This window comes from Lasioglossum baleicum, chromosome 6, assembly GCF_051020765.1.
Source record: "Lasioglossum baleicum chromosome 6, iyLasBale1, whole genome shotgun sequence".
Classification (NCBI taxonomy): Eukaryota; Metazoa; Arthropoda; class Insecta; order Hymenoptera; family Halictidae; genus Lasioglossum; species Lasioglossum baleicum.
The window spans coordinates 9139929-9163352 of NC_134934.1; the positions used below are offsets into that span (position 1 = coordinate 9139929).

The 23424-nt window shown below is 40.9% G+C and overlaps 3 protein-coding genes across 5 annotated transcripts; 2 read left to right on the top strand and 1 right to left on the bottom strand.

The window, feature by feature from the left end:
* The first annotated feature begins 17 nt into the window (after positions 1-17).
* On the top strand, positions 18-11647 carry LOC143210089 (uncharacterized). The gene is made up of 2 exons (XM_076426582.1): positions 18-9961; positions 10026-11647. Exon 1 carries the CDS (start codon positions 1052-1054, stop codon positions 1568-1570), a length of 519 nt encoding a protein of 172 aa, XP_076282697.1. The 5' UTR covers positions 18-1051; the 3' UTR covers positions 1571-9961; positions 10026-11647.
* Mgtor (nuclear basket protein megator) lies at positions 4793-18661 on the bottom strand. Of its 3 annotated transcripts, XM_076426572.1 has the most exons (17): positions 18486-18660; positions 17994-18362; positions 17202-17364; positions 16916-17137; positions 16284-16843; positions 15606-15997; positions 15264-15529; positions 14662-15188; positions 14047-14571; positions 13201-13673; positions 12667-13113; positions 10449-12437; positions 9299-9706; positions 8403-8768; positions 7464-7650; positions 6969-7301; positions 4793-5037 (listed from the first exon to the last, which is right to left on the bottom strand). In XM_076426572.1, exons 2-17 carry the CDS (start codon positions 18163-18165, stop codon positions 4922-4924), a joined length of 7146 nt encoding a protein of 2381 aa, XP_076282687.1. In that variant the 5' UTR covers positions 18166-18362; positions 18486-18660; the 3' UTR covers positions 4793-4921. The 3 variants fall into 3 exon arrangements, with proteins under 3 accessions (XP_076282687.1, XP_076282688.1, XP_076282689.1); XM_076426573.1 differs by having other exon boundaries at positions 10461-12437; positions 17994-18661; XM_076426574.1 differs by having other exon boundaries at positions 7587-7650; positions 17994-18661.
* Positions 18662-19459: 798 nt separating this feature from the next.
* Hdac1 (histone deacetylase 1) lies at positions 19460-22939 on the top strand. Its single transcript, XM_076426206.1, has 9 exons — positions 19460-19656; positions 20653-20765; positions 21069-21186; positions 21277-21650; positions 21733-21880; positions 21964-22249; positions 22331-22559; positions 22659-22749; positions 22849-22939. Exons 1-9 carry the CDS (start codon positions 19608-19610, stop codon positions 22917-22919), a joined length of 1479 nt encoding a protein of 492 aa, XP_076282321.1. The 5' UTR covers positions 19460-19607; the 3' UTR covers positions 22920-22939.
* Positions 22940-23424: the final 485 nt, after the last annotated feature.

The following is a 23424-nucleotide window of genomic DNA, read 5'->3' on the forward strand; positions in this document are numbered from 1 at the left end:
TTGGTTGGCTGGAATATAAAACAGTAAAAGATTTAAAAAGCTTTAAAATATCGCAGTGTTTAAGAGATGAAATCAATTAAATATCGCGATGTTTAAGAGATGAAATCAATTATTATTTTGCATAAACATCCGCAGTCTAGTGATGACCAACTCGTGAAAAATCCAACGCAGCATACAAAGCAGAATCGAAATAACAGACGTTCGATCGGCGTTAGATCGTTTCATCCGACTGTGGCGGTCGAGCCAAGAAAACTGACAACGTCCGCGTTGGTCCATGTGTTCAGGGTGAGAGTCGCGATAACGATAACGAACGCTGGAATTCGCTAGAAATTCGATGAGATCAGGAGTTTCGGTTTCCGCGATTAACCGCGATCGTAAACAATGCTGCGCGCGTACACCGAAGCTTTCGCTTGGGAGTAGTGAGCGTGTTCGTGTGTCGTATCAATAGACGGGAAGTCGAAGTTCGAGTTTGATATAAATGTGTTTCTCGCGTTACTATCAGAAAGTTAGTCGATCGTGTCGAGGCGAGCAGATGGATGGGAATAAATCGGAACGTAGCGTAGCTGGCGAATTGAAATCATTGCGGGCGTGGGTGTGCGCGGAACACCTCGATCGTTGATCAGAAAAATTCGACCTTGAACTCTGGAACGAGTCATCGCCGGTGGTGAAAGATCTCGATGGAACTCGGTGAAACGAACGAGACCGAGAGTCCGTTGACGTGTTCTTGGTGACCGCAGGAAACGCTGTGAGTCCACGCAGAAGGATATTCCCGATTTTTCAACGATTGCCCAAGCCTCGCCGATGATTCGTAGATGATCGTTTTTCTCTTGAAACGACGTGCACCGGTCTCGATCGATGCGCGTGCATCTCTCTGGTTGTAGCATGTGTGCAGGCTGTTCCACGTATAAATACACTTCTGGCAGCAGGAAAGACTCAGTCGATTACCGCTCGATACAACGACAGCCTGTTGGTGGTGCGACCGATCCGCGCAGTACCGGGCGATTGACTCGTTTCGTTGAGACGAGATCGTGTGCGATAACAGATCCGAGCCATGAGAGGTCGATCGTTGAGAAGCTTGCTGAAGCTGATGATACTGGTCCCGTTGACTCTGGACAACGTGGTTCTTTCGACGGCGTTGATCGACAGCCATCATCATCACCATCATCATCATCATCAACGTGTCATCCGAAGGATCCATCTGCCACGAGCAGTCAGCGCGTCTCGTAGCTTTCTCTGCAAGGAGCCGCAGAGCCGGGCGTACAACTTGAAGGACTTGATGCAGAACGTGCAACAGAATCCCGGTGAAACGGTTGTTCAACCTTTCTACATCGTGGTGAAGCGCTGCGATGGACACTCCGGATGTTGCATGGGTACTGACAAAAGCTGCACGCCGGTAGCGGCTTCAATCTTCTACGAGGAGTACGAGATTGAGATCCTCAGCGTTGAGACCAGGGGCATCAAGAGGCAGTGGATCAGGGTGGAACAGCACGGAAATTGCTCCTGCGAGAATACCACCGTCAGCGGTAGACAGGTGATGGAGCGCCAGCAACCCAACGTGACCTTCGTCTGAAGCAGGACATTTTCAAAACTAGGATATTCCAAGATCTGACGCGCAGGTTTAGGTCCAATTAAGTGGGTGCTGGTCGTCAATTTAACACGAGGAGTTCAACATGCTCAGCGTGGAGACAGGAGCATGAAGAGATAGAACATCGCTGTAGACAGCTGATGGAGCGCCAGCAGTCCAGTGTGACCTTCGTCTGAGGCAGGACATTTTCAAAACGAGGATATTCCAAGATCTGACGCGCAGGTTTAGGACCAATTAAGTGGGTGCTGGTCGTCAACTTAACACGAGGAGTTCAACATGCTCAGCGTGGAGACAGGAGCATGAAGAGGCAGAACGCCACTGTAGACAGCTGGAGCGCCAGCAATCCAACATGACCTTCTTCTGAGGCAGGACATTTTCAAGCCGACTGTATTCCAGGATCTGACACATAGGTTCAGGTCTTCTCAGATGGATGCTGGTCGTCAATTTACCACGAGGATGAAGAGGCAGAACACCACTGTAGACAGCTGGAGCGAAGATATTCGAGGATATTCCAGGATCTGATGCGCAGGTCCAGGTCCAATCAAGTGGATGTTGATCATGGATGGGTGGGAGATCAGAATCGTGAAGAGACTCGGCCAAGGTAGCACGGTGGAACGCCAGCAACTCAACGTGACAGACAGTTTCAGTTAAAATGATAAGCCGCAGACCTGTAGCCCCTGTGGATCCTCTTTCCGGGTTTCGATGGTCGTTGCGCAGTGATCCTGTATGCCGGCTTCTAGTTCAACGCATGCATTTAGACTGAAACGCGCAAAGAATATTGGCTCGATGCCCAACAACATGTCACGGTTATCTTCCCGGCGCCAAATGTCCGATGCCGGACACCTGTTTTAAAAGGAAGCATTCGGCCGCTTCCGATAGAACGTCGACGGCAAAGTGCGGATTTCGTTTTAACAAGATCGAGTTTCGCGAGGTACGATTCAACTAGTCATTATTTATTGCTATCAGCGAGTTGTTCAGGAAGCGAGCTGAACGGGACCAAAACGTATTAACGCGTTAGGAGTTAGGAGGACGAATAGACTGCGAATTTTTTATGCGTTTTTAGGACAAAAATTAGTAGATGGAATGAGAAACGGTAAATACATTAACCCTTTGCGCTCGGAGTTATTTCATTCTATAGGATTTCTTTTGATTCTTTAGATATTTAATGTTTAGTAATTGATTACGATACCAACGTGTTCACCAACATTTCTTAGCTTGTTCAGAACATTTGGATTACTTAGTCTTCGATATTTAATATATACAAAATTTTAGGTAGTTCCCAGAACATTAATTTATTTAATTTAATGATGCTTTCAGCGCTACTGGTTCGATCATTTAGTAAATCTAGCAATTTTGCAAAACATTGTTCTTCTTTCCTAACGTTTCGGTTCCTCCAAGACAATTGTCTTGTAGACGCAAATTCTTCCTTTGAAAAAGGTTCAAAACGGAACCGGAACGTTAGGACAGAATAAAAGTTTTTTGCAAAATTGCTAGATCTACTAAATGATCGAAAACGGTAGCGCCGAAAGCATCATTAAATTAAATATTCAACATTTACGATCGATATTTGGGATTATTTTACAATAGTTTATAATCTGATTACACACATTATACCACTTGAGGGTTTCAAGGAAGAAAAATACGTTTCTATTCCATTCCTACTTCTCGAAATGAATGCAAAACATTTTTACTTTGCATTGAGATCCGCAGTCTACGTACGAGTCTCTCTTTTTAAGAGTCGTCTTTATTCTATTTCCCATTGTGATATTAATTTAATGACGTAATAATAACATCGTAGGTATTATTGAGAAACTTGTAGATCGTGGAACGTCTATGCGCGCGCTGCGAGACTCAGTATTTAGATATTCTCGTCGGTAGTTGAAAATTAGCTCTCCGCGCGATACTCGAAGAGTTCGAAAGTTAGGTGACAATACTGTTCGTTGATGTACAGAAGGCAGGCCTTGTTTATAATTTGATTCACTGTGTACCTAATAACTAGACTGCGGATGTTTATAGAATTTTTTAGACAAATTTTAAGAAAGTGGAATCGTGTAAAATCTTATTTTCGGTGGTGGTAAGCTTTGTAGTTCCGAAGTAAATAAAAATCTAGAACATTCGGTTTTTTGTGCGGAATGCAACATAAATTACATATTATACATTGATTTAATCATTTTCACAGACGCAATTATATAGAAATTTTTCTTGAAAATGGTCTAAATATTCAGCGAAACGTTGAAAATTTTGTGGTAATTTGCAAAATTGCTTAGTTAATATACGTTATAAATAAAAATCGTACGGAATTCTGTAGGAATTTTATATTCTAGCATTTTTCGAACATTTTCAAAAGCCATACAAAATCCGCAGTCTACAAATAACCAACCAGATTCGCGTTTCTTCCAGCTGCCTTCTATACAGCGACGGAGTAGCGTGGCAATACTTCGAATGGAATAAGAGACTGATGTACATGTAAAATATTTTGTTGTATTCTCGTACGTGTTTCGATTTATTTTGATTTTTACGATCGACGTCGAGCCATGTTTGGACGTTTGACGAATCATAGGTATTTATTTTGTATGGTATTTATTAATATTTATCACTGACACGTGGAAATGGAAGTCATAGTAAGCAATATTTACTAAAAACTGTAAAAAAATACTGCGAAATAAAATGTGCTTTCGAAAGAGACTGAAGAGAGGCCTTATACACACATCCTAAGGAACCATGTCCAGGAAAATCCTTTCGAGACATATATGTCTGTTCCACTAAAATGTAGAGAATTTACCATACTAAAAAGAAAGCGACGAATTCGATTTGATACAAATATGCGCCGGATTTGTACGGTGTCGCTGATATTCAATGGACGCGATAAAAAAATTACTTTCTACAAGTAAATAAATAGAGGACAGCTTAAATGCTATGCAGTTTTTGTACGTGTGTGTTGTCGTGTCAACTGACAAAAACAGAGTAGCCGTCATCGGTAGGAATGTCGATTATCGAGAATAATGTAAACAGAAAATGGGTACACGCCGCCGCTAGTCCCATGTAAAATTCTTCCAGCGGGTTCAGTAAGATGCGCGCAGTCGTCTCGTCGCAAGAACGACATTACAGCTTTTCGTTCTCTATCTTATAGAAATAACAAACGTTGTATCGACCGATCTATCTGTACAACATAATTACCGTTTAACACTAAATAAAACTATTCTCATGTTGAATGTTGATTTATATATATATTAACAGCCAACCAGCCAGTCTGTTACACCGTTCGAACGCAAATAACTGTAAAAAATTCCGTGTTCCCTCACGTGTCCTCGTATACAGAACCAACGTCTTTTGGTTTTAGAATCGTGCGTACGACGGATATTTCGAGCGCATACGGCGTCCTCTGGTTCCACGTCCTCTTCCGGTCTCGTTGGCCCCTCTCGTCGCATGTCCTCCACGAGCCACAGGTTGACCTTCGGAAATATCAATGTCATTCATTGCATTCAGTACTGATTTCAAGTATTTAGAGCAATTTACACTGTCCAATGCAAATTCTGCAGAGAAAATATTCTTAAAATTGAAAACTTGACTTGAGGCCGTTGGAGAAAATATGAGAAAATCGGTAATTCATATTGAAGATGCCACTCATTTTGTATACAATCTATAGTTTTTAACATCGTTTACGTTCATGCCATAGCTACATTCCGATTGATTAATAAACAACTTGAGTGTTTGTTTCCGATCAGTGGAAAAACTGGAATCATGACGATCGTCGACCCACACTCTTCAAAACGTACTCTATAAAAAAAGATATAACTAGTGAAATTTTCATTGTTTCTGCTTGATCAAAACCGCACGTGTACTTCAAATATCAATAAATATGTGTGGAAAATTCCGATGCGAAAGGTTTGATAGTTTTTCCGAAAAAAATTCCTGAGAATTGTGGACCGCTGTTCATCAATCTTTGCGACATGTTGTGCCAATAATTATGAAAGTGGTCTAAGTGAAAATTTAGTTATTGAAAATTAATTCAATGTAATTTTTACGATATTGTGAAAAATGAAGAGGTACTCTTCTCCGATTCTTAATGAAATTTAATCCCCGCAACGTGTTTACAAAAACAGTAAACAGACGCCGGAAATACACTCCTCAAAAGAATTAAGGGATCACTTGTACGAATCCGAAAGATTGGTCCCACTTTACGTGATCATAACTCCGTCAAAAATTGCCGTATCGATATCGTTAAACAATGGTTTGAAAGCCTGAAACCTCTAGTTTCAAATGCTCTGTTTCAAATTGTTGCTATGTTGGTTTCTTACAAAGTTATAGCGAGATGAAGACAACATTGACGGTTAACAAAAATTTTGTGCAACTTTGGAACATCACACGGGAGCAACAAATTTTTTTGATAAATCGCGTTAATATCATTTGGAAGGGCTATCTTTCCTGTGTAAATTGTGTGGTTGTTGAATATTTTGCGATTCTTTTTATTCGAGTTATTCGACATTGAAGTAAATATGGGCTTTTTAACTTTACAACGATACAGCAATTTTTGACGGAATTATGATCACGTAAAGTGGGAGCAATTTTTCGAGTTCGCAGAAGTGGTACCTTAATTCTTTTGAGGAGTGTATATGACTTAGACCGCTTTCATAATTCTGTGGTTACAAGAAAACAAAGAACGCCTCATTTCACATAGCTTCACTTTCGAGATATTGCCGTTCAATGTTTGGATCACTAACTTTTTGTTCCAGTGATGTTTCCTTATTTTCTTTTTAAAATATATAATAAGTATATATTTCTTTCACTTCGCATAATGTTGCATATTTGTACAATTAACGTGAATAATAATAGGAACAATCGTAACAATTCACGACGCTTTAGGTAAAACGACGCAAGTCCACTAGACTTGTGTTGTTCTTCTCGATCGTGTTGCAGTTAAGTATGTAGTTGTCCCAAAACAAAACATTACCGTCAATGTCAGACGCCAGCGTTCTGTGCGCTCCTGATCAGTACGATCTCGCGTCTCGTGTCGCGACGAGTGTTACAGCTCTCGAGTAAAGTTTACCAACCAATATTATACAATTGTGTAATGACAATACAGTGAATATATGTGAAAATGGATGTCGTTGCGTAGTGTTCTTCAGATACGGATCTATCACGACGGAAAGATACGAGTAATTGTCGTAATCTCAAAATATTGAGGACTCGTGTTCTTTTGCCTTATGCGTATAAATTGACATCGGTTAAAATTTTTTATTTTTAATTTCGCATAAACTCAAATCTTTCGAAATTGTGACGTACGGCGTTCTTCCTTGTAACCACAGAGTTATGGGCATATATTTTAAAGTCATTGAGGTAGGGCGTGTCTGTAAAATAGTCAGGGCATTCGGTATCCGCTTACCCCTGCCAGATTGACTTTCCCAGACGATGGGCGTAGGCCGAGTGCCACGTGCTGCTCTGAACGGGGATCGCGAAGATCGTCTGGCGGTGGCGGTTCTGGGAGTGGCATTCCCAGCGTTTCCCGCGGCAGCAGCTGCAGCAGCAGCCGCCATCGCTCTTTGCCGTGTATTGCTGGATGGGCATGCTTCCGCTTCGCGACTCTCCTCCTCCACTTCATCTTCCACTATGTCACTTCCGGGTTCCTCGGTGACTTCGCCGGTGTCCACCGCGTCATCCTCTCCGGACATCAAAGGACCAGCTTCCTCTGTACGCTTGTCGCTCTCCGAACTCATGCCTGCACAAGCAATCAATCGCGGTTATTACATTCTCCGTTGTCTGGACTCAGTCTGTGGTATAAACAGATGATATCTATATACCAAGTATTTATAAACTTTGACCATTTCTCACGACTACCTCTTAACGAACTCGTAGTAATAAATTAGTTAGTGATCGCTACCTTCAGTCGGTGTCATAGATTCTGTGATTATTTCAGTTTGACTATGTTGCTGATCATCGACACCGACTACACGTATACTAGGTATCGCAGGTTCTTCGCTAGTATCACCAACAACAGTGGTACCTGTTACTGACGCGGGCGTCACCGAGACCAGCGTCTCCTGCTCTTCGGATGGTCCACTGCTCGTCTGGAAAAGAATACCGCATCGTTATGCGTCAACATCGCGAGAACAGACAATAATTAAATTGTACGAGAACCCGAATATCTCCGAACACTATTCCCGAGAATATTAGAGACTCCCGAGGATACACTCGGGTTCTCGAATGTTCTCGGGAATCCAGATTAACCAATAAGCGAACTAAGCACGTGCTTCGGATATCAGGAGATGGGGAGAACCGCAGAAATGCTCTGAATTTCACATAGTAATAGTACTGCTAAGTGGTTATGTGTATGTGTTTGCAAGTGGAAAGAACGAAAGAACAGTGGAGAGATGAAAATCAGTAGCAGGCGAAGAAAACGTCTAACTTTGCTTAAAAATACTTTTTAATCAAATTCTCGAAAATGTCTGAGAAATCGTACAGGTCCAACCTACATTGCGTTCGAGCGATCCTGAAGAAGCGGACCTCGAAATCTTCTCAGTGCTTGGGGCCTTAAGGGGGTAGATTCATTATTCGGCAGCATGTAGCTTTATGCTTCCGAATAATGCAAATTACTTGGATCATTACCTTGAATCTTTCAAGCGAATAATGCAAACTACGCTCGTAAACGTAAAAATAGGACTTTTAACTGAAAACACCCAACTTTGCATTATCGAGAAATGAGAAAGCGCATCCTGAAAACAAGGGTCTACCCCCTTAATCCGGCACTGCGTTCCGACCATATCGGGTACTCGACAATTTCAGGTTCCCGTACACTTTTAACCGTGATTCGATTTTATACCGAGGGTGGTAAATCAGCTGCCGGCGAAACTTGCAAGGGTGTTGTAGGTACGCTACGGCCGGTGCCACCATCTTCCAATTGAACCAGATCCATTCTACTATCGTCCATACTCTCCTGAACCACTTGTGCCGCGCTGGAACTCGACGAACCAAATATCGTTCGGGCTGCTGAGCCTGACGGTGTCGATAAGGAAGGCGTTGACGAGGCAGTAGTAGGTGCGGATGAATCTCCGAAGGTGAAACGTCCTTGAGGAACTTGAGGTGAACTAACAGCTTCTCCGAATCCATCTCCGCGACGTGGAACGAACAGGGTCGGAGTACTGGGCACTATACTGTCGTCGCCACCGTCCTCATACCCCTGCTGTGGCTGAAAAGTAAATGTTTCAGAGGTTAAGTTAGACATTCTCTTCCTGACATTGCACTTTAAAAATATTTACTGGACATATGGGTGCAAATCTTTAAAATTCCTCAAAGTAGGAGAAATTTCGATGAAGATCCGCAGTCTAGCCGAAAATAATTCTAATGTCTTTTAGTTGTCTATCCGATCTATTCATTCTTGTGATAAATTCTAGTCCAGTCAACGAAAAGTTGTACATAGAGGGAAATGGAAGGAACGCAATTTTTAACTTTGGGACTTTGTTTGGACTAGTTAGGAGGTAAACATACTAAAATTCCATACTCCTAGGAGGTGAGAGGGGTGCAGGGGGGCACATAGAAGGTCCCCTTTTTCGGTTTTCCGCTTATATCTCGGAAACCATGCGTCCTAGTTAAAAATTGTGTTCCTTCCATTTCCCTCTACACCTCCCTTGTGAGCATTCATTGACTGGACTATCCATCAAATCTGCAGTCTGATAATGTCGTAACAGTTAATGCAGCGTGTATGTCTGAGGAACAAACCAAGAGTAGATGTTGCTGTTGTTGCTGCCTAGGCATCGGTGCAATACCGCGCGATGATCGCGCTGCAAATGACGTGGGTGGTTCTCCGGTTGGTCCAGCGCTGCTTATCGCTTCGGATTGTTGTTGCTGCTGATTCGTAGGTACTGTGACTTGAGCCTGTCTGGGTACTTCCACGCTTGTGGAATCTTCACCCATGATGATCTCAACCTCGTTGTTGTCTCTTTCCACTTCGCCTTCGACCTCGTAAGGCATCTCTTCTTCCTCTTCCATCTCGTACGGGTCATTGTCAAATTCTTCCTCCTCTTGCGCCTGGTGATTGCCTCCTCCCTCGCCTTCGTCACAGTCTACTACAACCACACAACCCTCCTCCACTTCTTCATCCTGGTCCCGCTGGCTCGACGTTGGTACCTGAGAATTCAGTCGACATTTCATTTCTATACTTCCATACTATGACTATCTTCTATACTATGACTTTCATCATTTCTATACTTCCACAGTGCAAAGTCAGCAGGATTCGTGGAATCTGTGAGAAGGTGAATTTAGTCTGCGTAAGGATCAATTCGGAGCGCAACACTTGTAGGAGCGACAGAGATCAAAGCGAAACCGAAGGAGCGAAAGAAAGCACCGGAACCCAAACTCACGACCAAATTCACCATTTTGCAGGTCAGCCTTTTTGATAGATGATTCAAAAGTGAAGCAATACAATATTAAGAAAACAAATTTGTAGAAAAACTTCAGTTGCAAAGGAGTAAATTTGATTTACGAAAAGGCGAGTTCGATTTGCATACGATGTGCAAAAGGATTAATTTGGAGTGCAAAACCTGTAGTTAGATATGTAAATAACGTAGAGAGGCAAACGTACAAAGGTATGAGAGTAGGAAATACCGAGAAGTGTGAAAATTGGTACGAGGAGAAGAAAGAAAACGAGAGAATGAAAAGAGAAAGCAGAGTAAGAAAATAGGATGTATACAGTCCGAGGCAAAATTAAGTAAATTAACCCTTTAAAAAGGTGCGAACTTTTTCAAAAGGGTGTCCATACTTGATTTTGCCGCAGACTGTGAAATTAGAATTATAAAAGAAAGTGTAAAGCCGAAAAGCAAGAATTAAGTACAAATAGATAGTAACAAACATCCTTGCAATCCAACTTCACCTGGTACTCGACCTCTGAAGCGCTGGCGCTGGCAGTGGACGCCATTTCTTGTCTGCTGCGTTTGGCTTTAGGACTGAGCACCTGTTCCTGTCTGCTGTGATCCATGCCCTCGATTCCAGATCCCGATGCCGTCGAATCTAGAGTCCTGGGTCGCTTGTGACCTGTGGATGTTTGAGACGTGCTGACAGACTGCGTCGAACTACTGGCTACAGTTTGTTGTTGATCGCTGGCTGCAGGTTGTTGTTGTTGCTGCTGTTGCTCGACTCGTGGACTGACCAAGGCAACGGTTTGTTGTTGTTGTTGTTGCTGCTGCTGCTGTTGGCATTGTTGTTGTTGAACGTTAAGGGTCTCCGCGCTCTCTGGATCCTCTCGTTGCGTGGACTCTGCCGACTCGCTTAGTTGGGGTTGCACAACGAGCTGACGCAAAGTGCTGGGCGCTGTCTGCGACGAGCTGCTGGTACTGGCTGGTTGGAAATCAGGAAGACTACTGGTTGGGGAGCTAGTTTCGGTAGTGTGCACTACTTGTTGCTGCGACTGCTGCTGTTGATGAGGCGCTACCATCACTGGCGCGCTTGCTGTGGTCGGTAAAACCGCGGCTGTTCTAGACTGCACGACGACGCTCATCGGCCGAATGCTTGCTAGAGGAGTCTCTGACCGAGCGGACATCGGTTTGATGTTAGCCGTAGGTGGCTCGGTGGTAGCGCTGACTCCGCTGACGCCAGCCAACTGCCGTTGCAATTGGGTGACCCTTTGCACCAACGTTTCCTTCTCCGTCTGGATCTCTGCCTTCTCGTGCTCCAAACGGGAAATTCTGCCCTCCATCTGAGATTTCAGAGCTACCAGTCGTGCATCGTGCTCGGCGGTGTCCGATTCTGTAGCACCTGTCTCGAGTTTTGCCTTCAAGTCGAGCAATTCCTTCTCGCAGATCTTCTTCGACTCCGTCAGCTGCATGATCTTCGTTCTGGCACCCTTCAGCACCTGTTTAGCACGCTCCTCTTTCTCCACGCTGGTCTTGTTCATCGTGTCTATCTCCTTCTTGAGCAACTCGGCTTCGCTCTGCACAGTCTCCATTTGCCGAGACAACTCGTCCATCTTCGTAGTCAGCTCTACGTTCGCCTGGCGTAATTCCGCTCGACCCTCCTCTCGCAATTGATCCTCCCGCTCTTGGGATACCTGTGAGATATCTTCGGTACTCGAAGTACCAGCCGTCATTCGAGACTCCTCCGTTCTGCTCTTCTCTTCCTCCACTGTCTTCGCAAGATCCTCGTACTGAGTCTTGTATTTCTTCGCTATCTTTCGAATCTGTATCTCCTTGTTCTTGATGTCGTTCAGCGCCGCTTCTTTCTCTCCAAGCTCCTTCTTCATCGTCGCCAGGTCTTTCGACTTGTTCGAAGATTCAGCAAGGGCCTCGTTCAAGTCCTGACCCAACTTGCGAGTTTCCTCGGAAGTCTTCTGGATTTGTTCTCCTTGAGCTTGTACTTGCTTCTGAAGCTGAAGCAGCTGTTCTTCGAGCTTCGACTTCTCGGTCTTCATTTCTTCCGCGCGTTTCGCGTGCGCCTCGCGTTCAGACGTCAACAATTTGCTGAGATTCTCGCGTTCCGTTTGCAATCTGCGCCAGTCTTCCGGACTCGTTTTGTTGGCTCTCTCCACTAATGTGTTCGCTCTCTGTCTCCATCTAGTTGCCTCCGCTTTCAGGCTTGAGTTCTCTTGCGTCAAAGCTTCGGTCTTCACTTGCAAGTCTCGCGTCGAGTCTCGAAGGGGTCCTACCTCCTCGGAAAGTGCTGCAACCTTCGCAGTCAGCTCTACCACCTTTCCGCTCAAGCTGTCTCTCTCCTCTCTTAGGATTCTGTTCGAATCCGTGATCGCATTTAAGGTTTCAACTTTTCTCAACAGCTCTGCATGCTTGGAGGTGGTCACCACGTCGATCTCCGATTTCTCCCTTTCCGAATTGAGAATCGTTTCTGTCTCTTTCAATCTCTTCTCCAACACCTGTGAACAAATGCTTCCTGTTAGCTGTGTTATACGAATTTTCTTCTATTAGGTCGCTGTATATAATAAGCCTGAATGAATAATGAACATGTATGTATAATAAACCTGTAGATACTCTAAATATAAGACTAAAAGAAATTTCTATTTGGCTCCTGTATCTTGCAATCAATGCAGAACATTTTTATTTTGCATAAAGATCCACAGTCTAGCTGTAATAAACTCTACTCACCTCCGCTTGGGATTTCAATCTGAGATTCTCCGCCCGAAGAACGTCGAACTTCGTTACAGCCAAGTCCTTCTCACGCCTCAGGTACTTCATAACTCTCAACAGTTGTTCGGCCGATTTCGAATCGTCTTCTAGTCCGCTAAAGCTGCGATTCATCGCTTCGTAACTGGTATCTGGACTCTCCCGACCGCTGATCTTAGTTTGCTGACTATGCATGATCGCTGCTTTGTCGCTTAACTCCTGGATTTCATTGTGTAAAATAGCATTTTGTGCATCCAAGTCATTTATTCTTTGTTGCATTTCCTGCATCTCCGTGTGGAATTTCTTCTCCCTTTCTTGACAAGCTGCTCTCTCAAGCTCCAGAGCTTCTACAGCGCTGTTTCTTTCTTGGGCTAGCGTTGTGATCTTCTGGTCTACCAATCGAGCTTCTGCTTTAATCTTGGCTAATGCCTAGAACGAAAAGAAACATGTTTTGTTTAAAACATTTCACATTAGTGCAGTAGTTTTTCCACTGATCTAATATCTTAGAGCATTTACCTGAAGGTCCGTTGAATGCAGAAGCATTTCTCTAGCGTATTTCTCTTCGGCCTCTTTCGCAGTTGTGGACGCAGTTAATAAGTCATTTTTCACGATTTCTAATTCACCTTTGACCTCGTCAAATTCTTCAAGCTTTCTTTCCGCGTCAGCTAATTTCTCTCGCAACTCCGAGTCGGTTTCTTGTCTACCGCTAGAAACTTTCGCTAACTCTTCTGCTAATTCCTTTACCCTCTTCTGAAGACCCGTTACTTCTACGCGGGCTTCTCTCAAAGCCGTTTCTAATTCTTCTTTCGACTTGTTATACTGCGTGGTTAGCTCTCGTAATTGCGCTTCTGAGCTCTCGGCTATGTCGCAATACTGTTGGCTCTGTTGCCGTGCGGCTTTCAACTGTTCGGACAATGACTTCGCTTCCGCCTGCGATGCCGCTAGCTGCATCTCGATTTCTTTTAATCTCTTCACGAGATTTTCGTCACCTGCAAAGTTTACGTAGCCACAGAATTTTATATAACTACCAGAAAGATGGCAAAAGATCATCGAACAAAACAGAAAATACTTTAGTCATTAAAGTTCATTGCTTGGATAAAAGATTCGCTTTTATTTCACCTTAACACATTACCGACCGGTGATTATTGCATGGCTAAACACTTCAATAGCAACAGCAATTTTCATTGTGAACTAACAAGTCAATAACGTCATCAAACAGTTTCATTTAAGATTGTAATGTAAAAGAAAATTTCTATGCTTTCTATTAATAGGCTTCCGGTAGGTAAAGTGTTAAAATACCGAAATGACTTTCTTTCCGATCCAATAATTCTAGAAAAATGCAGCCCCGTATGGTGCACGTACCAGTGAAGGGCTTCGAGATAGCATGACTAACAGCTTGTCGAAGTTTGGTGTTGAGTTCTTCGATGCGCTGTGTGTTTTGGGTATCAGATTGGCGGGCTTGCTCCAGCTCGGTTTTGATTTGCTGGGTTATATTGCGTTCCTCCGCCAGTCTATGCTGCGCGGTGGTCAGCTGTCTTTCCAAGTGACCCGATAATTCTCTGAATCTGTCCTGTTCTTCCTGCAATCGCCGCCTCAACGCTGCACACTCTCTCGTCGCATCGTCCAGACGTTGTTCTGCGCGCAGCTGACCCTCGGCTTGAACACGTTCCAAACTAGCTTTGATAGATTCAACGTCCGCTCTTAACAGAGCATGCGTTTGACGTTCTCGTTGGAATATTTCGCGCTCCTTCAGCAGACGACCCTCCGAATCACGCAGAAGTTGTCTCTCCTGCCGTAAGTTCTCTAGCTGTACCTCCGCTCGAGACAATCCCGTCCGAGCCGTCAAAGCATCGTCTTGCAGAATCATCAAACTTTGTTCGTGCTTGCCTGTGGACATAAGAAAACGATTCCAATAATTATACAGCCGGTAGAATAGTTTTGAATCGGATATTCCTGGTATCGATGAAATCGTCGTACCGATTGTTACGTTGTAATTGAAGCATTTCTCCTCGAGCACCTTTATCTGGGATTTGTAAGAAGCAACGTTCGCTTGCAGGAGATTAAACCTATCGTTCGCAGAGTCCAATTGTGCTTTCAACCTGCAACACCGACCCGAACTTGCTTCCGCTTGTTTTCGAAGCCTATCGACTTCTTCGCCCAACATTTTCTCGTGCGCTGTTCTCTCTTTTCTGTAAGTGTCGAATTCGTCTGTGACGTGTTTCAATTTCGACTCGCATTCTGTCAATTGTTTTTTCAATTCTTTCTCCGCGCTGGCATCGGTTTGTTCGACCTTGGATGACTTGTCGACGACAAGTTTCTCTCCATTCTCTTCCTTCGTGTCTCCTTCGAGTGCTTCGGGGTCCTCTTTCTTCTCTGATCCACCCGTCTGCTTCAAACACTGTTGATACATGTTTTTGTACATATCCCTTTGCCTTACAAGGCCGTCTAGCATTTTCGCCTGTCTGTCCTGAGAAGCTTGCATATCCTCCAATTGTTCTGCATACCTATTACCAATTCAAAGAAATGAATAAATTAAAGTATCCATAAGAGTACAAACAAGAGTACGATAGAAGTCAAACCTGTCCAATTTCTCTTTCATTTCGCCAGAATTGATCTCGTCGGTTGCTCTCTCAATTTCTTCTTGTCTCGACGACAGAGTACGAACTATTGATAATAATTTCTGATTGTTTTCTTGCAATTCTTCGATGTCTTTGAAAGTAACAAGCTTCTTGCTGATAATCTCCGACGAGGCTAGATTGTCCATGTCTACCGAATTCGAGAAATCGCTTGAATGCATAGTTGTACCGCATCTGCTCTCCTGAACTTCTTTCAAGAGGAAGCATACCTGTAAACGCGACAACAGTTAGTTACAATTCTGTAGAGCATCGAGAACAACGAGTGCAACTGCGATTTCTACGCACCTGACGCGCCAAATCTGATAGCTCTGTCTTTAGCCTTTGATTTTCCTTCGTATGATGTTTGGCAAGACGATTCGCTTCATCCGTTGTTTCCTGCAGTTTATGATTCTCTGCTAGAAGTTCGTCTAATCTCGACGTAAGCGTCGTAATATTCGCCATAGCAGTTTCATAATCTTCGCGTTGTTGCTGCAAAATAGGCGCTTTCTCCACCAATTCCCGCAAGATCACGTCCATCTGGGACTTCAAGCGTTCATTTTCTTCGCGCTCCGACGTCAGTTCATTCGTTACTTCGACTAACTGTGTGTAAATTTGAGTCAGACTCAATCCTTTCCTCAGCACGCGGCTAGCTATGGCTGCAGTTGGCGCAAGTTGCTCGACAGCTTGATCTAATCTTTCTGTAAATCCACGCGTAGTTAGTGAACAAATAAATCTCATTTAGTTAAAGCAACTAATTACTAGAGGGAATCTATATATGTATATAATTGCCAGTTCCTCTGTCCTCTGCAACGGTAAAAAAATCTCGAAACACAGAGGTAGCCCAAGGGGGCGCACGAATATGCTTTTATCCCGGAAATCGTGCAGGATTAATTGCTAAAAATAAACTAGTCCCTAATATTCTCAGGTGTCTCGATATATTCGAGAACCGACATTTCTGTGTTCTCGCAAACCTCTACTAATTACCTTGCTTGATGTTCTTAAGCAGTTCGTTCGCGTGTTCCAATTCTTTCGAGAGTTCCTCTATTTTCTGTTCCTTCTCCTCCAATTCCTCTTTGTGCTGTATCTGAAGCTGGGCGTGCGTCGTCTCTAGTCCTCCGTATTGATGAGTGGCGTGTTCCAATAATTCTTGAAGTTCTTTAACCGCATTGCTGAACTCTTCGGCCTTCGCATTGGCTTCGTCGGACATGCCTTTGTAAAGATCCGCTAGTCTGGTTTGGGCGCCGATTTCTTCCCTATAAGAGGCATGCATGGATATTTCCTGCGTGCGTTGTTCTTCCAGTTTTTGAGCGAGCTCGTCGCAACGTCTTTGAAGAGCTGTATAAGATTCTCGCAATTGCGTTGCCGCATCGTTAGCGATACGTAATTCCTCGTCGCGCTGTGACAATCGGGTATCGGTTAGAAGAGCTCGTGCCGAGGTTTCCGCTCTGGTCGCTTGCAATTCTGACATCCTCTTCGCCAGCTCTTCCTCGAGTCCTGCCATTTGTTGTTGTATCAAAGTCCTCTCTTGCTCTAACCGTTTCTCCCTGAAACATTTCACTGATTATTGCATCTGGGAAACAAGATCGCGTATCACGTTCAAACGAAAAGGATCATACTTAAATTCCAGAGTCATTTCACGACTCCGAATCTCCTCCGTATCAGCCAGAGCTTGGCATTTAGAAGCGACAGCATTCTGAAGCTGCGAGCCCAGAGAGGATAGTTCGGTGTGCATCCTTTCGATCTCTGTATCTCGTCTTTCGACCTGTAGCTGCAACGCATCCCTTTCGTCCACAACTGTGTCTCGCTGGTTGCGAAGGTCTGCATTTTCTTTCTCCAATCTGTAAACGTTACACGTCCAATTAAATATTACAATTGTTACGATAGATGTATTTTTTGAAATACCTTTTAACAGACTCCTGTAATTTTGATATTTCATTCTTGGATTCGTCAAAGTTATTTTGCAATTCGGCATTATATTTCTCCGACAATGTCAGCTTTTCCTTGCATTCCTCGAAGTTCGACTTCTCTTCTGTTAAACTCTTTTGTAACTTCTCCAAAGTTTGATCTGCAAACATTTACGTACAACGTAGTCGAACGATAACTAGAATCTCCAAGGAATAACGAGAACAATCGTATCGTGGACGTGTATTCAATTGTATAAGGAACATTTCCTATAACTAGACAGCGAATTATAGGAAAATGGAGTAGATGCAGTTCAAAATTATTGAAAAATTTTCAAAATTCAAGATGTCAAAATACGATATCTTCTGTTCAGTCCATTTCTTGCAACATAAAACAATTTTTATTTTGCATAAAGATCCGCAGTTTAGTAATAACATTAGAAGAATTATGAAAATACTGTTACATTATTTTCAACCTATTAAATATATTACGAAAGAAAATAAATTTCTATTTCGCTCAAGTTTGTTGCAATTTGTAAAACTGTATTATTTTGCAGCAAGTTATGAATTCGTCCAACAAAATCAACGCGTTACTCCACTCGAAACAAAGTTGAGACAAGATTAGCTAAATAAAACAATGAAATAAAACAACGAGAAATTGGAGGAGGAGCGCTTTGTTCCATAGATCAAAATAAGGCGCCTTTCTACGCTCGAAAAGAGGTTATCTTCTCCATGTAAATAAACCGGGTGATCGTTATCGCGACAAAAAATGCGAAATTCAATCGGAGCTTACCGAAGTTCTTTTTGTTTGTTTCGAATACAGCCTTGGCTGTAATATATCGTTCGAATTTCTCGTTAAAAAACGCGTTCAATTTCTTAACGCATACTTCTGGAATTTGCGTCAATTCTTCGTCGGTTAAAGCTTCTCGCAACGCATTGTGCTCGTTCTCCTCCGTTTTTTCCATCTTTCCTTTACTGAACGGTGTACTTATCCGTTAATCAGGCGAACCTTTCTTTTTAACAATAAACTCGTGCTTCAAGATTTATTCTGTTCGATTGGAGGCGCATTTGACGGTACATTCAGTATCTATCACCTTCCGCTCTGTAATTCACTGTGGTCCACTTGGGTCCACTGTGGTCTTTATCGAACTGACGCGGCTCACTGGAAACAGTACTAAAGTACTAACAGTAGTGGAAATCAGTGGAAATTACAACGTTTCTATCAAAACGTATACAGCGCTAGTGCGCCAATTTTCGATCAAGTTCAATGGCAACCAATTCTTACCGGCACCATTCTTATATATATTTATTTCCTAAACGATCTATTTATGCACACGTAACAATTTCTCACGGTTTCAGTTTTCTTCTAATCGAAATACAGTGCATTTCCGTTTTTCAAATACCACGTTTTCGTTCTTCCTTTCTCCCAGAACTACTGTACTCACAATATCTGATCATACATTAACTTACGCTCCTTTGCTTTACACAAGTATGATATAATATTAATACTTTTCTTATGGAATATACTTATGATAAATATAACACAATTCAGGTTTATTGAACATTCAGTAAAAAAAACCTCTCTCTAACAGTTTTATATATTATTTAATTTCTGTTTGGATTTCACTAATTATTTGCGATCATTGTGCCCATAAACAGAATTTATTTAAATAATACATAATCAATCAAAACGATGGTTTATTTTATTAAATATAATTAGTATATAGACTGCGGATGTTTATGCAATTTTCAAGTTTTGTAATAGTATCTTATTTTCCGTGGTAGTAGCCTTTTTAGATCTGAAATAAATTAAAATCGTACACTAAACTCTGTCATATTTTATATGTTTATATTTGTAGCATTTTTTGAAAATTTTCAAAAGCCCTAATTGCATAAAGATCCGCAGTCTAATAATTAGTATGAAATATTACTTTTCATTAGAAATATGAACTGAGTGGAACTGAGTAACTTGAATTATTTTTTATATATATTTGATCTAGATAATAAATTTACTTATCTGATATATTATATATATAAATAATTATATGCATATATATAAATATATTTATTGATATATTGTTGATATATTTATTGGAATTCACTGATATATGCTGATATATTTTGATATATTTACAATATTTATATCAATTTATATTAGTAGTCAGAGAATTTTCGTTCTCTAAGTTGGTTACGTTGATTTCCCTTGAGATGGCCGTTCTCAATTCACGGTAGAATCACAGATCACAGAGGATTGAGAATACTCTGTGGCAGATCTGTCTGTGGCAGTCTGTGGTAGAGGAGAGTTTATAGTGACGCTGTGTTCTGTCGGTGGGTGCCGCGACACTCCGCGGTTCGCGTTTGATTCATATCAGTTATTTTCCTATTCACCAGAAAGAAATCGGTTAAAATGTCCACATTACCACACAGCAAGAAGCGTGTTTGCTACTACTATGATAGTGAGTGAAAAAAATAATAAAATTTTCTAGTAGCTCGCGGTCCCGCGAAAATATTCTTACACGCACAAAGAGATTGTCAAAATGTGTTTGTGCCTATCCGCGTTTGTGTCGGTTACAATAGATACATTTTCGTATCTGTTAATAAAATTCCAAGCATATTTATATTAATTAAACCGTACGTTCTTCAAAATGGATAGTTTACTTTCGTTTCGTTCATGATACTTGATATTTATGATATTCTTTCTACCTTCCTGTACGGTTTTGGCGACCTTAACGCGAAAGATTTTCAGGCGTAACTCCGTGTTACCGTACTAAAAGCGTCGGCTTTTATCAACCTATCTAATGTATTTACACGTTCCGCTACATTGCAATCTTAATACATTTTTCCGTATACTTTTAATAGGAATATTAATAATTTTATTTTATGTTTAAATTTACTAATAACATACCCTGATATACTAAATATATAATTACCTCCAAAGCAATTCAAACTTAATAGCGACCCAACGTTATCGGACCCCATGAATTACATATAATACTTTTCTTATAACTAAGTACTAATGGAATTGTTTTCGTCATTAGAATTGATTTTATACAATACTATATTTGATTTCATTAAAAGAATACTAATATTTGAAAATGAATCAAAGTAATTATAGGTTATGGTAAACTAATCGGTAATTGTATAAAAAATTTGAATCATTATAAACGTAAATACACTAATTTACAAAATCCTCTTGTATATGCTGCAAATTCTCTGAAAACAATGAGTCTTTAATCGTTTGTAGTTGAATAATACTCTTTTTTCACTAATTACACGAAAGATTCTCAAGTGTACTCCGGATGACCGTACATACCAAGTAATATAGATATGTGCTTTACCCTTTGCGTGACTAACATTTTTGAATTTATTTTTATATTTGAAGCAGAGTTATGGATTTTTGTAGATTTTCTTGGTAAAAATGGAACAAATGAAAATATTAATTCTTATTTTAGGTGATATCGGCAATTACTATTATGGACAAGGGCATCCCATGAAACCGCATCGTATAAGGATGACGCATAACTTACTTCTCAATTATGGTCTTTATAGAAAAATGGAGATCTATGTAAGAATATTTCTTATTTAATTACATGTTACTAGCTATTTTAAATATATAATATCAAATGTGATCGCTAGACTGCGTATCTTTATGCATTTATGGCTTCTGAAGATTTTCAGAAAAAGGTAGAATGTAAAATGTGACAGAATTTAGTACAATTTTGATTTATTTCAGATCAGCAACTACCATTGGAAATAAGATTCTATTTTATTCTACTTTCTCTCTCTTAAAATTGCATAAACATCCGCAACCTAGTGATTGCAGTCAACAATGATTGAAAGTAAATTAATTTCTTATTTCTTTATTTAGCGACCTCATAAAGCTACCGCAGACGAAATGACAAAATTCCATAGTGATGAATATATTAGGTTCCTGAGGTCCATAAGGCCCGATAATATGTCTGAGTATAACAAACAAATGCAAAGATGTAAGATCACTTATTGAAAAAGTTATTCATTAAAACTTTGTTCTGTTTAAAGAAAAAAAAATGTTAAAATGAACTCTATTTTTCTTATAGTTAATGTCGGAGAGGATTGTCCCGTTTTTGATGGTTTATACGAGTTTTGTCAATTATCAGCTGGCGGATCTGTAGCTGCAGCAGTAAAACTTAATAAACAAGCTTCCGAAATTTGTATAAATTGGGGAGGCGGATTACATCACGCCAAGAAGAGCGAAGCGTCCGGTTTTTGTTATGTAAATGATATTGTCCTTGGAATCTTAGAGCTACTTAAATATCATCAAAGAGTTTTATATATTGATATTGATGTCCACCACGGAGACGGTGTAGAAGAAGCATTTTATACTACTGATAGAGTGATGACAGTTTCTTTCCATAAATACGGCGAATACTTTCCTGGTACAGGTGATCTTCGTGACATTGGCGCAGGGAAGGTAAAGAGTTTGTGAGAATGTAAATGCAATTTTGTTTGCATGTTATGCAGTGCTATAGTAAAATTTTTTCTATTTCAAACAGGGAAAATATTACGCTGTCAATATACCACTAAGAGATGGTATGGACGATGAAAGTTATGAGTCCATATTTGTACCTATTATTTCAAAGGTAATGGAAACTTTTCAGCCTTCTGCGGTCGTTCTACAGTGTGGTGCTGATTCGTTAACAGGTATAATCTTATATATTTATACACATGTATATAAGATATTATAAGATTCGCGTTATAAACATTTTGTTGTGTATTATTTTCAGGAGACAGACTGGGATGTTTTAATCTTACAGTAAGAGGCCACGGTAAATGCGTTGAATTTGTAAAAAAGTATAATTTACCATTCTTAATGGTCGGGGGCGGTGGCTACACAATAAGAAACGTATCTAGATGTTGGACGTACGAAACATCGGTAGCTCTCGGTTCTGAAATTGCAAATGAGTTACCTTATAATGATTATTTCGAATACTTCGGACCGGATTTTAAGCTGCACATTAGTCCTTCTAACATGGCGAATCAAAATACTCCTGAATATCTTGAGAAAATTAAGTACGTTCTATTGGAATATTGACGAATATTGACATATTTTTCGAAGGCAATCCTTATGTTATGCATTAATAAACGTCACAGGACCAGACTATTTGAGAACCTACGGATGTTACCACATGCACCAGGTGTACAAGTTCAACCTATCCCAGAAGACGGTGCGGTTATCGAAGATTCTGAGGCTGAAGAGAAAGTGAATCCAGATGAACGGTTACCACAACGTGATTTGGATAAAAGGATACAACATGATAATGAATACAGCGATAGTGAAGAGGAAGGAGAAGGAGGGCGAAGAGATAATAGATCGTTCAAGGTATAATTTTTTACTTCTTCGAAAATCAATACCTTACTATTTTAAACTTAATTTGACTTACGTACATTCACATTGAAAGTGTACTCGTTTTCCAATTAGGGTTCCAGAAAACGACCTCGCCTAGAGAAAGGTCAAGAAGGTATAGAAGGTGATCTGAAAAAGGAAGAAGATATAAAGTCAGAACCAAAAGGTACTTAAATGATGTACGATAATATAAATATTTCTTTGTGTAAGAATACAGTTTTTCTCGTGTTTCTATAACGAAACTTTTTTCAATGATGTCTTACAGAAAACGAAAAAGATGAAAAAGCAAATATCACAAACGAAGAAACGAAAAAAGATAGTGGAGCGAATCCCTGATAAACGGTTGCCGTTGAACATTTAAGAAATTGGAAAAAGTCCTTATTTAAATCAAGTATAGATAAGTATAGGTAACTTAAGTCATGAAAGGAAAAGAAAAAAATGATGTACGCTGCTGCCACGAATTCAGGATACGATTCGAAATTTCGGTTGAAACACGTAACACTTCGATAGTAAAACTTATCGGCTGAATTCGTAGCAAGCGACATTGTTATCGCGAACACGTATGAGCGTGTAATTGACTCCGAACGCTCTGCAATTTTAATCTGTTATCTCATTAAATTTACAGACGTTTTCCGGTATTCTTAAATTGACAGTTCATCGAATTGACTTATTCCTAAAATATTTTTCGAATCAATGAATACCTTGAACAGTGTCTGTTTAATTCTATGATTTGATCAAATCCAATTTTTGTATTTTAGCATACCGAATATTCAATCAGCTAGATGTTAGATAAAGACGTTGATTATAGAGACAATTTTGATAACTATGAAAACGATATTTT

What these genes read in the sequence shown, in the direction of transcription:
- LOC143210089 (XM_076426582.1), top strand. Translation starts at nt 1,052, where the DNA reads ATGAGAGGTCGATCGTTGAGAAGCTTGCTGAAGCTGATGATACTGGTC.
- Mgtor (XM_076426572.1), bottom strand. Translation starts at nt 18,165, where the DNA reads ATGGAAAAAACGGAGGAGAACGAGCACAATGCGTTGCGAGAAGCTTTA. An exon ending in GATTGAAATCCCAAGCGGAG is followed by an intron (nt 12,438 to 12,666) that starts GTGAGTAGAGTT and finishes ATTTGTTCACAG; the next exon opens with GTGTTGGAGAAGAGATTGAA. An exon ending in GGAAAGTCAATCTGGCAGGG is followed by an intron (nt 5,038 to 6,968) that starts GTAAGCGGATAC and finishes ATATTTCCGAAG; the next exon opens with GTCAACCTGTGGCTCGTGGA.
- Hdac1 (XM_076426206.1), top strand. Translation starts at nt 19,608, where the DNA reads ATGTCCACATTACCACACAGCAAGAAGCGTGTTTGCTACTACTATGAT. An exon ending in TGTTTGCTACTACTATGATA is followed by an intron (nt 19,657 to 20,652) that starts GTGAGTGAAAAA and finishes TTCTTATTTTAG; the next exon opens with GTGATATCGGCAATTACTAT. An exon ending in GAGATAATAGATCGTTCAAG is followed by an intron (nt 22,560 to 22,658) that starts GTATAATTTTTT and finishes TTTTCCAATTAG; the next exon opens with GGTTCCAGAAAACGACCTCG.